At 38.2% G+C, this 13,744-nt stretch overlaps 1 protein-coding gene across 1 annotated transcript in view; it reads left to right on the top strand.

Moving 5' to 3' along the window:
- LOC146689009 (complement factor H-like) overlaps positions 1-13,744 on the top strand; it is a 91,089-nt gene that overhangs the window by 52,887 nt on the left and 24,458 nt on the right. Inside the window, exons 3-11 of the mRNA XM_085437550.1 lie at positions 1,529-1,708; positions 3,348-3,527; positions 5,523-5,720; positions 5,953-6,141; positions 6,249-6,338; positions 9,374-9,562; positions 9,986-10,165; positions 12,672-12,932; positions 13,060-13,242. Coding sequence (XP_085293676.1) covers positions 1,529-1,708; positions 3,348-3,527; positions 5,523-5,720; positions 5,953-6,141; positions 6,249-6,338; positions 9,374-9,562; positions 9,986-10,165; positions 12,672-12,932; positions 13,060-13,242 — 1,650 coding nt within the window. The remainder of the gene's footprint in view (positions 1-1,528; positions 1,709-3,347; positions 3,528-5,522; positions 5,721-5,952; positions 6,142-6,248; positions 6,339-9,373; positions 9,563-9,985; positions 10,166-12,671; positions 12,933-13,059; positions 13,243-13,744) is intronic.

Here is a 13,744-nt window from a genome sequence, read left to right as displayed (position 1 = left end):
TCTGTGTTCTTCCAGTACATCTTTTTTTTTTGTGTAAAATCAAAGTCATTCATAAATCCTTTGTGGACAAATACACAAAATGGTGGCCCTATCTTTCCAGTCTGAACATATTCTGATTAAATAAAGATAACAAAAAGAAGTAAAAAATAAATAAAATAACAAACTCCCTCCCTTTGGCAGGAGATCATACCTGCTATTAAAGTGTTTTTGTAACCTAGATGAGCACACACATGTACACACATGTAACAGTAATTGCATGTAATGTTATTTTAATAAAAGCATCACGGGGTCTGTTTTAATTCTTACATAAGTTTAACTCTGCTGAAAGTCTTGGGGCTTTGGGTTTCATGGCCTAACAATGAAACAACCCCTTTTCCACAGTCTTTTTAGGCCTGGAGTCCAGCATCCACTTATCATTTAAGTTGAGTTACTTTTGCCTTCCCACCAACTCGATGCATTCTGGCCATTCTCCCTTAACCCCTGGCATCAGCGAGGCTCTATCAGCAAGAAAACTGCGCATCACTGGATATCTTCTCTTTTTCTGAAAAATTCTTTGTAAACGCTAGCAAAGTACATTTGAAAGTCCTGTGCTTTGTACACCTAACCACCTATCCAGTCCTTCTCCGTAGCACTTGTACAAAAGGAGTCCAAGGTTGTATTTAAATAGAGACATTTGGACAGAGCCACTGGACAGTCTGTGCTGTGACCTGATCTCTCTGGGTGGAGTTCGAGCTGGGGGAGGTCACTGAACAATGAAGCTACTGAAATTCTCCTCAGAAAGCATTCGTCAAAAGAACATGAAGCTGTCTTTAATCCTTCTGTTTCTCCAGCTGTGGGGGTGTGTGGAAGTTTCTTTGTCACAAAACGGTAAAGTGATCTATTATCGTTTTTCAGTGTACCTAAAATCACATGTTTTACCTTTGTGGAAAGGCAGTTAGACTTTAAGAAGAGTGACATATACACTGCGTGTGGTCATCACAGGTATTTACTTACAGCAGGGGGAAAAGCACAGTATGAATGTAATTGTCTTATTTTTACACTATTACAACTATTTGAATTTACATGCATTCACACAACCCTAAAATATGTATATTTTTGTGTTAACATACATATATATGGTAGTAATATAATGTAGGACAAAATAGTAATTATAGATGATTTTACTACTTGCTATGGGTTTTTTGCTTGTTTTTGTTTTATTTTGGGGGTTTTCTTTGAAGGGGGGGGGGGGGGGGGGCTCTAGTAATTTTATACTTATACTTATTTTTTCCCTTTACCATTAATGGTAATTAATGGTACATTTCTTATATTACTCTTTAATTATGTATGTCAAACATAAATCCTGCTATCTGTGTTATTAGGTGAAGTATATCCACAAATTATGTAGATGCAACTGTTTTGTGGTCTTAACCATTTAGGAGAATGGTTGTAGACATACTTTGATTTTGTAACTGTTTTCCTTGTAGAGCTTCAGTCATTGTTTTTTAACAACTTTATATGTGACGAATTGTAACTTTTTCTCTTTTAGTGTGTTCAGAGCTCCCAAATGTTCCTCACGCTCATGTGTCAGAAGGAACCAGCAAAGCTGTGTACCAGGAAGGAGATGTGATACATTTTTCTTGTGAATCTGGTTACATATCAGATCAGATCTCGAAATTTGTATGCACAGCTGATGGTTGGCTGGTTGTCCATCAGGGAAAGTGCTACTGTAAGTTGCATGGCTTCATGTTTTTATCATCACTAACTAAACTTGTGCTATTGCTGCACTGTGGATGTAATAACTCATGTAAATGTATTTTTTTTTCTTATATTACTAAATCGTCAAAAACTCTACAGTCATGAAAAGTGTATGAATACCTCAATTATGTATATTACAGAGTGCATATTTTGTTTTTGTTAGGGTTCATTAATGACAGCATTACCCTGACTCTTACTCTAACCCAACCATACTACATGCTATGTACCCCCAAAAAATGTCACATGAAAAGCTAAAAAAATGAAACACAAAAAGTTGTAAAGCATACCAAGAGCAGCATTAATAAATGGATTTTCATAGGATCGACCCATTACACGTCAGGTAAGGCGTTGGGTTTAGAGCTAAATAGGTACATTTTCTGGAGGCACACAATAGGCCTGGTTATAAAAGTAAAAAAGTATCACATCAGAAAGATTGTTCCAAAGCATGATTACCCATGTTCCTCTGCTCAAATTTGGTGATGGCCAGCAGAGCTCAGCCAGCCTCAACAACCCTTGACCTAAAACAGGGGTCAGCAACCTTTTAACACCCAAAGAGCCACTTGGACCCGGTTTCCACGCAAAAGAAAACACTGGGAGCCGCAAATACTTGTTGACATCAAAAATGAAAATAACACTGTATATATTGTTTTTTTACAATATATACAGCACTATGCTGCTAAAAAATGAAAAATAGATATTTGCAAAATTCTGCCTAAATATGTATTTTACCTGGTTAATGTGTGTGGCGAGGCGTGGTCTGCAGCGCCACTGCATGGGAGTCGGACGCACCTGAGCGGGACCCGCAATCACGCCTCGTCTACTTAAAGTCTCTGCTCTCTCTGCTCTTGTGTTGTCGGACTGTGAGCTGAAAAGCTACAGCCGGCTGTATGCTTACAGCAACCGTGTGTGAAGAGTGGTCAATAAAGAGATGCTGAAAAGCGTGTCCATGGAAACATCGTCGGGTCTGCTGTGATATGTTTACAATGAGACTTCTGCTCCTGAACCTCTGCGCACAGCGTCTGCAAATCGGGGCTGTACAAAGTCACTTTCATCTTTACGCAGGACTGTAAGCTGTCATCTGTGAGGCGTGAGCGGTGTTTGTTTTAACATAGTTCACGGAGGAGAACAGCTGCTGACATAATGTGGATCCGAAGATCCATAATTGGCCTACCTGGGGTTGAAAGTCTCGATAAATGCACGGCGTTTCGGCGGGTATACCGGCTTCCGCGAGTGTGACGCTTATTTTGAGCGATGAAAAATAAAATATAATTCTATTTTTATATTTCAATGTCACAATAATCTTCCAATTTAGAACTACAAGTTTAAAAAGAACTAATACAAAAAATACACTTCAGCTAAATACTTCTAATTTATTTTCCCAAACCACCTGGAGCCGCAGTATAAAGACAAAAGAGCCGCATGCGTATCCGGAGCCGCAGGTTGCCTGTCCTAACACAACTGCACATTACTGGCATTACTATCGTTCGTAGCAATGACGGGTAGTCATTTCCTTATACACACATGTATATCTTGGCTTAGTCACTCAGTATGTTTTCAATCTTTGTGTATTTTTCTCTTCTTTTCCCATTTTATATTGTTTTGTGTATTAGCATGTTCAACGCTTCCAGATGTTCCCCATGCCCAAGTAACACAAGAGACAAGAACATCTCAGTATCAAGCAGGACACATGATACATTTTGCTTGCGAACCTGGCTATACATCAGCTCTCACCATCAAATACGTATGTACAACTGAGGGCTGGCAGCCACTCCAAAGGGGGTCGTGCTACCGTGAGTTCAAAAGCTTTCTTTTCTTCTCTCACTCTCATGTGAATGACTACAGTTCAATAAGCAGAGATCATTAAAATGAATTTAACATAATTTATTGATGTATAGAATTCAATTTAGGTTGTTGGTGATTACACTCTGGAAATGAAGATTGAGGCTTGAATGGAAGCCTGGGAGAATGACCGATGAGCAGTGAGATTTAAAGTACATGGAGTGGAGACTGATTGGCCGGAAGACAGCCAGCAGAAATCTGATTGGGCTAGACCAGTGATTGCACAATTAGCTTCACAGCATGGGAAAGTGGAAATGATGTAAAGCTTAGATTAGCCAACAAACACCAGGGAAGCAGAAATGTGTGACTACAGATTGTTCTTATTGAACTTACGTATGAACTTCATTTGGTATTATCTCCTTGGACATATAATCTCATTTACTCAGATGTGTCCTGCCTTCATTAAGACTGCTATGACGGTCTTTATTTCTATATATATTTTTCCTGCACACAGGCAAAATCAGAATTTAATTCTAAATGATTTTTAATATGTAGAGACTTTGTCATGTCAGATCAGACTCCAAATATATTTGAATTCACATCAGTCATCATTTTATTCAACAATGTTTCTGTCAAGTCATTATGAAATATGACCCAGCATCTCGATGTCAGAAAGATCAGTTTAACCCTCTGGGGTCCAGGGTATAATTGGCCATTTTTGACTACTTGTTTGGTATCATTATTTTCAGCACAACCTGAAATATCTGAAATTTGAGTTATTTTTTCATTTTGGCATACTATATTACCATAGTTGATCTAAATTCAGAGAAAAAATTCAAAATCCGAGTAGAAAAAAGTTATATTTTTTTACTGTAAAACCCACAAACATGTTTAACGAATCATTTTCATAACTTGAAATGCAAATAGAAATTGTACATTTCTAAATATTATGCACAAGTTTTGCAAAGAAAGTTATATGGTACTATTTAACTAAAAATGCAGCCAATGCCTCAGGCATATAACCGTTTAAATCTATTTACAGAACAATCAGGTGATCTGCAACAAATAAGAAAGCACACAAATTATTTGTGCCATGTGTTTTCAGTCATTCCTTCAGGTCGTCTGCTCGTCCACACCATGTCTTTAGGTATCATGTCAGTTCTCCATGTTTAAGGTTTTTTCATGTTTAATTTTTAGTTCACCCAGTTTAGGTTATTGTTTAGTTTCACCCATGCCCTTTGTTTGTATTTATTTTGCAAGCCTTAATAAACTGCTTGTTTTTTGTTAATCCACATCACGTTTCATAGTTTTTGGTTTGCACTTGAGTCCTTTTTCACAACACATACAGTCTGCCTCAGCCAGACTGTGACAGAAAAGTCAGACTTACTGACAGGTCAAAAACTATTCACATTTTTTCCAGAAGCATTGTATTTTTTCTTTCACCAAAATATAGGCTAGAGTTAAAGTTAGCCACCCTACATAAGGGAACTTATAGGGTTAATGAATTAAATCTTAGCGTGTTAAACTGACACAGCAGATGGTTTGCTTACACAGGTTGTCCTTGTAAACAGTTTGCAAAGGGCAGATATTTTGAAACTATTTGCCTGGAAATTAGATAAACGTTTTCCATTCCAGGGTGGAATGATTGCATGTCATACATCTTTTTAAAAAAAATTGAGTGCTCAATGTTAAATCAGTCATTCCACACTTAAAAACAGGATTTCAACAATCATTCAAAGCCCAAAATTACAATGGTATCCATGTTGATCCGTGATGATTGTAAAACTTTTGACCACAGCTGTAGTTTTGACAGTGGTTTATCTCCACTGGTCTGAACCTTCGTGTCTCCAGCACAAATACAGACACACATTGAAACCTGGCAAAATGGATTCTGACATGATCTGGCAAATATAAAAACTGCAGCAAATATAAAGATTCTGGCCAGTGATTTCTACATCTGAATCTTGCCTTTTGAACTGTTTTTTTTTCTTCTTCTTCTACCTTAGTTTCATCTTCCAGATGTGACCCTCCTCCTACAGTTCAAGGGTTAACAGTGAAAGGTTTACCAGAAAATTGTATTCCCATACGTCCCAATCACATCCTCACATTCAGCTGTGATGGTCCTGGGAAGTATCTGAATGGAATTTCTGTGCTGATATGTGGAGAAGACGGACAATGGAATAATCCATTCCCGACTTGCATAGGTAAGAACATGTTTAAATCCCTTTACTGACAAAATGCAATGCCTGTTTAAACAATATGGCAATAGTTCAGGTTTGATCTTTGTGTATTTTGAAGCATAATTTAAATATCCAATAAGATTTCATGATTTTTTCCGCTCTTCTGGTGTTCACTAAAACCAACTACTCTCTTGCTTGCTCTTTGCAGCTTTGTTACATAAACTCACATATATTCTACATATTTTGCTTTTTTCAGATCGATCTTGTAAAATCGGTGTTATGGATCCTCATCTCTACGTAGCTGGATTACCACCATCAAATGAAATAATGGCGACTGGACATAAATTGCGTTTTCTTTGCAGCAATACACGTGTACTAATTGGGTCTACAGAAATTGAGTGTTTAGAAAATGGACAATGGAATTCCCCCTTTCCTTCTTGCTCTGGTATGTGTACTTTTATTACCACAATGACGTGAGGTAACAGAAATGAGCTGTGACTATGATAAGGGTTTCTGTTTTAAGTTGCTGTTAGGAGCAATTTTGTATTGCAGGAAAACATCAGCATTCTGTAGCAGTTGTGTTGTTGCCCTTGTATCACATAATTCAGAGGTGGGACCAAGTCATTGCTTTGCAAGTCTCAAGTAAGTCTCAAGTCTTTATCCTCAAGTCTCAAGTCAAGTCTCAAGTAATGTCAGGCAAGTCAGAGTCGAGTCTCAAGTCACTGGTGTAAAAGTCTGAGTCAAGTCACAAGTCTGAAACTTTGAATTTCAAGTCCTTTCGAGTCTTTAAAAAAAACAAACGAAAAAAGAATGTTGCAGTTATACTAAATGTAAATATTAGACCATGTAATTTTAAAATCTGTGTTTTTCTCAACACATACAAAATAGTGAACTTAGAAAATATACACAAATTGTGAAATTGCACCTCTTTAAAATGCAGCTCAATTAAACCTAGCTCCAAGAATAATTTTCACCGACAGTTCTGAGATAAGCTGCATGTTATTCTTGGATGCGGTTGTAGGACCAGCTTTAAAATCGCATGACAAAAATATCATACACATTAAAAAAAACTGTATCACCAACGTAGCCTGGAAAACATTTGCTAGTTAGATGAAGTCAGCTATCTCATCGTAGCATATTTATATGCATATTTATAATCATACGGTTCTTGGAGTGAGTGCACACACTCATGAAGTTTAGTAACTTCCGGTCACTGCAACAAGCCCAGGTACAGTTTACCGACGGATGGGTGCAGGACCTTGAAATGCACCGTGTAGAAAGTAAAGACCATCGTACATATCATAAGTTTACCAGTCTCACAAATCGTTGTCATAAATACACATTCATTAACCGTTTATTAATATAACCTTTGAGCTCAACGGTAATTAATTAGCAGTGGAAATAATTTCTGGTAGCATCACAGAAATGTAGCAGTGACAATAATACTGTATGCTGTAATCGTACTGGGCAATTAGTGATACAAAAAATCTGTTTTATCCTGTGAATAAAAGTATGTGTTTTTGTCAGTGTACCATAATAACAGAAGCGAAACACAATATTGTGTCAGGACAATTCACTATTTATGCACAATAAACAAAGGAGCATAGCGCGACAATTTCTGTTCAGCGCCAGACTTGCTTGTAACCTATATCACCAATTATGTTAAAAAAAATGACGTATTAACTACAACAGCAGACTGACCTTTGTGTAAATGCTTGGAGCAGACTAACATGTGAGCTGGAGTGTTCTGGGACGTTATATTTGATCTTTGAATGGCTGCAATCCAGTCGCCTCTTTGTTACTTCGGAAACATGGCTCGAACAATTTCTCTTCCACGACGTAATCCGATAACAACCGATCTCTTTACCCATCGGCTTCCCGTGGCTGTCATGCGACCGGCTATTGCAGTTAATAATACAACAGCTTCTTGACATTTTTGTGTTTCTTTTTATCGCTGTGTGACTGATTTTAATTGAAAGCCTGCGTGCGCTAGTACCGCTTGCCACGAGTTCCCAGAATCCTTTGCGGTTCTACCCGTGAATGACGTCACATTTTCAATCTCTATATAATATGCATGTTAAATTTTATATTTGGGGTGAAATATCAAGTCTTTTCAAGTAAACCGGTTCAAGTCCAATTCAAGTCCCAAGTCATTGGTGTAAAAGTCCAAGTCAAGTCACAAGTCTTAGAACATTTTTTCAAGTCAAGTCTAAAGTCATAAAATTAATGACTCGAGTCTGACTCAAGTCCAAGTCATGTGACTCGAGTCCACACCTCTGACATAAATCATTAATATAATGATCCTGATGAACCCTGTAAGGTCAAAGTCATCATAGGAAGTATTCTAATCCTAATCCTATATTTTTGATCTGCTGTTTATGTCTAATATTGTAGGTTCTTGAGATAACGGCTGTTGTGAACTAGCATCACATAAATATTACTGAACTGGATACATTTTCCAGTTTTCATCTTTTTAATCTTTCCTAATCATTTTAAGAAAGAGACACCTGTCTATTTGGAAAATGTCTCTTCATGAACGTATTTTTTATACTGAAATCTTTTACTTTCAAGTTTTTTTTATATATTGAAAATGTAATGCTGATTTATTCAGATATTTGCATCACATTTGGTTTCTTGTTCATACTGTAAATCTCATAGTAAAACAGATTCTCTTCTTCAAAACACAGAAATGTTCAGTCCCTTAAGTACCCACCAGTTTAAGGTGCCAGTTTAAAATATATATTTGCTAGTTTTGTTCTCCCTGTTATGCTGTAGCTAAAGGAGATTTGTTGAGGTTTAATGTAAATGATTGAAGCTTGATACCATTTTAATCTAAAATTAACAAGGGGATTTGAAAGCTTAGTTGTCTAAGGCAAAAATGCACACTGAAACTAGAATGAAATTAGAATATCGGGTTTTTGTTCAAAACTATTCAGTTTCGAATGATATCCAATGACTGATAGCTGTGGTTATCAATATCTGTCAACAATAGGGAATTTTCTCTGCCGAGATATCATTTCATTCACTGTTGATCAGTCTGCCCTGCTTAAAGGAAATAATGGGCAACTATTGTCCACATTAGAAGATTCAAGTGTGAAGAACTTTTATAGGAATTAAGGTTGTATTTTTCTGCCAGGTGCTGCTAATTAAATTCACTACATTAAACAGATTGTCAGCAATCATTAGCACTGCTATAAACACAGATGTTTTGGTAGTTTGTTCATCTGGATCATTCAGTGTGTGTTAACATATACTTCCCAGCAATTGAACAGTTATTCGTCAACTCAGCTAAACAATACCTATGAAAAAAAGAGCTCACTATAGTACATCAAAATAAACTATTGCTGTGAATAAGATTTAAAACTGGAGTCAAGTTAAAAACACTGCTGGCTGTCATTCTGCCTGCTGACATATTTCATCTTTATTCATCTTTTTTTCTCTACACTTGGTTAAGGGTAGAATTGCCATTCTTTTCTGACTTCTTAAAAGACTGGACATTGATTACATCTCCATTACAGCAATGAGAAACTGAATGCCTATTAATAATAAATATTTAAAGGGAAAACTTGCTTAGTTTGAAAATGTAGTGAGAAAGTGTCTTATTACTTTGAATCTGATTTGGTTTCATGTTTATAATGTAAACCTCACAATAAAACAGATTCTCTTTTTCAAAACAGAGAAGAAATGTAGAGTCCCTGAAACACCAGCAGGTCTAACAATCACCACAGATGTAACAGACGATCAAATGAAAAAAGGACAACATTTAACATTTGCTTGTGAAAACAGTAATCACATCATCAAAGGGAACGCAACGCTTGAATGTTTGGAAAATGGACAGTGGAGCAATCCTCGTCCCACATGTGAAGGTACAACACTTGTCCTCTTGTGATCTTACTGTTTATCAGTACAAAGGATGGAAAAAGATTGCTATTGCTGTTTTTGGTATTTCTTGGGGTGTCGTGTGAATGAGTGTAAGTTACACACACTTTAAACCAGAAATTAATAGTTTGTTTTGAGGCAAAAACACATTTCAGGTTATCAGTAAAATGTCCTCTGCCTGATCTGCTCTTGTGCTAATTAGTTTGTGTGAACATTGTTTCTGGTTAATTCTTTGTCACACATGGCCACACAGTGTTAAGGTAAAGGAGAGTGATGCACAGGGTGTATGACAAATATTTCACTTCAAATGAAAAATGATGCATGACAGCAGGTCAGAGTGAAAATGTGATTATTGTGACAAAATATTATCTAATGTTGGTTTTTCCTCTGTTATTGCCCACAATTTTTAGCTGCCCAGCAATGTAGGACGCCACCACGTCTTTCAGGTGGACAGACCAAAACAGCGACTAGAAACACGTACAGACACAATGAAAAGGTCGAATATGTGTGTGACAGAGACTACGGCATGGAGGGTGGGCCGTTCAAAACCTGTGTCGATGGTGATTGGGTTGGAGAGATGAGATGCCGCCGTGAGTTACATTTCCCTTTTGTTGCACACAAAGTTTTTAAATATGTTCTAAGTAAACAAACAGCCAGTGGAGGGCCGCTGGAACCAGTTTGACAAGTTTATTAAATCTGAGAAGTTGGTTAAGTGTGATGCTGAAAAGTTGTTTTCACTAACACAGACAGTAGCTCAAAACTGTTTGAAATGTGGTGCATTTAAGATTATACCTGAACACACCACAATGTAGACTTCAGGGTTAGTTGCAGTTATATCATTAAATAATAATATTAATACGAACAAGAAGAATTCGTTTTTATAGAAACCTCTGTAATAACCCACCATCCCCAAACTGTGCTGCAGCTCTGAGAACATCACAATGGCTTCAGTTCTTAAGTGGATGGGTTTCACTTGTTCACCACCCACTACTTCTCCTAGATACACTATTGCAGTCTTTGAGTCACACTTTGAGAGATTTAATGTCAGGTTTGCCTTTTCACGATTTCAGTGTTTTTAAGTGGCCCTCTATCATTGCCACAGACATCACACATTTCATCACCAGTTAACATGGGTTACATGGAGGAACAGGGAAATACAACATGCTATGGACATGTCAGAGGAAATGTGAGAACCTGATGAGCACACACGAACCACAGAAGAGTTTGAACTTTAAAAAAAAATAGTATTTTTATGTGTGGCCTCTAATTACAATAGTTCCAACTGCAACTTCTGGAATCTTGCAACTTTGGATTTTTTAATATTGGAGGTTATAGCAATAACTTTTCCTCTCATCACTGCTTTGCACGCATCCCACAAAATCGGTGGGGGTAACTCATCTTTATCAGGCGTGGCGACCGTGGCCGTGGCTCAGGGGGTTGGGAAGTGTATCTGTAACCGGAAGGTCACCGGTTCGATCCCTGGGCTCTCTGTCCTGGTCGTTGTGTCCTTGGGCAAGACACTTTACCCTACTTGCCTACTGGTGCTGGCCAGAGGGGCCGATGGCGCGAAATGGCAGCCTCACTTCTGTCAGTCTGCCCCAGGGCAGCTGTGGCTACAACCGTAGCTTGCCTCCACCAGTGTATGAATGCGAGAGTGAATGAATAGTGGCATTGTAAAGTGCTTTGGGTGCCTTGAAAAGCGCTATATAAATTCAATCCATTATTATTATTATCATTGAAGTCCAGGTATTCAGCAATGTCTTTTGTCAACTGTTCACATGTCCGTTCGTTCAGTATACTAGAATTTAATTTCCAGTTGGTTATTTTTCTCCTTTGAGTAGAGTTTAAAGATAAATATTGAGGGCAATGATTGAAAGGTCCATTGGCCCAATATGGTACTCGTGTATTTTGTTCATATCAGTACCAAAAGTGAGGAAGTAGTCTATTCTCAAATAAGTTGCATGTGGAGATGAATAGTAAGTATAGTTCCTTGCCGTTGGATTGAGACGCCTCCAAGTATCCACCAATCCCATCTCCTCTATCAGAAGGTTCAGTTTTCTAGTTAGTTTTTGTGATTGAGATATTCTCTTCCCCGATGCGTCCAGATGTGGTTTTAATGTAATATTAAGGTCTCCTCCGCAGACAAGTAATCCCTGTGCCTCTGTCACTACTTTCTCGAGTACTTGCATATAGAAATCAAATGTGGAACCTGGAGGAATATAAACATTATAGAACGTGATCAATTCCCCATCCAATTTGCCCTGTACCAGGATAAATCTGCCTTCTCTATCCCTAATTGTAGCAAAGTGTTCAAGAATGACCTTGAACACTTTGCCATCACATTATTAAAATAACCCCCCTCCTCTTGTATGTCTTAAACCATTTGAAGAGTAATAAGCGTGCTTGAAACCTTGTCTCTTAGGTGTCTCGTGCTCAAGGCCCACCAAATGTGTCTCTTGTAGAAATGCCACATCAATATCCTCTCTTTTCGGTTTACTAAGAATTTTTCCCTGCTTTGTCGGGCTTTGGAGTCCATTTACGTTAAGTGAGAGTACCTTTAACATTTGGCTTTATTATACCGCCAGACAGAACCATGAATGTGCATTCCAAATGTCACTGAAATAAAACATTGTGCCCCCACTGTTAACACAAAACTAAGATTAGTACACAAAAACAATAGAACCAATATAGAGTCGTCCATATACTCAGGATCATTCGACCCCTTTAGGTCCCTGTTGGAGAGAGGAGAGAAAGGACCCACCATACGGTGGGGGCTTTCCCTAGTGTTGTGGCGACTGTCCAACTGGTATATCCCACTTACACTAGATGAGTCCAACATATATGGTAACTTATAAATCTGATCAACTGAACTATCAACATACCGACTTGGACACAATGAAACCAAATAGAGCATATTACCTTCTTATTTAGACTGCTTGCCTGTGAGTGTAGCTCCTATCCTCCTTGTCATTCATATTTAGTAGTCTCTTCTATATTCCCGCAGTTTGCGTCGGACTCGAGTTTCCATTCGTGGCCCTTTGTCCCTCTCCATATCCACATATGGAGAGGGACATGGCAAGGAGTGGTCCTTGCCATGAAAATGCGTTACATACTTTCTCTTCGGTGCTGGGTCCCGAGTTTGCGCGTGTGGGGACCACCTCTATGCCCCGTGTTCTCAGATCCTCCGCTGCGTCCTCTGTGTCCTCGTAAGACCTGCTCATAGAAGTAGGTTTTCACCTGGTGAAACGGTAACAGTTACATGTGAGGAGAGATACTGGATTGGGAGAACCCGCACGCGCTCAGTTGAGACTACTTGCAATGAGGATGGACAGTGGTCTGTCAGACCAGTATGTCAAGGTATAAAACTACAAAAGCTTTAGACACATATTCTAAGCTCACTGTTCTTTGCTTTCATGTAGTTCAATCAGCCATGAGGATGATGAACAATTTTTTTGAAGATTATCCAGTCTTTCTTTCTTTACAGAGGTTACATGTATCCGTCCACAAGATAGACTTTTGTCCCGCTGGGAGCCGTCTTGGCGTGATGAGACAAAGAAATTGGGTGATACTGTCAGGTACACATGTATATCAGGATACAGGAGTAAAGATGGCGTCATTCGGGCCACATGCACCAGAGATGGATGGGAACCAAATCCACTTTGTGAAGGTATGGTGGAGTTTAGTTCACTTTTCTTCTAATTCTGACATGATCGTTTTTAATTTCTTTAATATTAGTCCATATTTGAGAAAACAGGAGAGAACAGGAGAGAACTGTATTTTATTTAGATTTTAAAAAGTATCATCTCTACGATGGCAATTTTGACATAAGTGGTATGCAGGCCAGTTACCCAGGTGGGAGACAAGTGAAAGTGGGCTGCAATGTGGGCTACAGTGGCTTTTTCAAGCTGTAGAGGGAAAATGGCAACACAAAAATTAGGTTCAGTTCACAGTTTGGTGAGTAAAAAATGATGTATTGATCTGCTTTTGAAATGAAAAATACAGTTCACTTTGTATTTGTCTTGCCAAGATGCAACATACTTTGTTTGCCTTATTGATTCACGCAAATGATTAACAGGAAAGCAAAAGAAAGTGAATATTCCCGTAAAAGTTTGTTTGTTCTTTGGTTTGTCACTGTACGATAAACATGGTAACCACACAAGGCCATGAAA

Source organism: Copadichromis virginalis, linkage group LG17 (assembly GCF_057382275.1).
Source record: "Copadichromis virginalis isolate Kocher_CV1m ecotype Utaka linkage group LG17, C_Virginalis_male_GT1.1, whole genome shotgun sequence".
Taxonomy (NCBI): domain Eukaryota; kingdom Metazoa; phylum Chordata; class Actinopteri; order Cichliformes; family Cichlidae; genus Copadichromis; species Copadichromis virginalis.
This window is presented reverse-complemented; position numbering and strand designations above follow the sequence as displayed.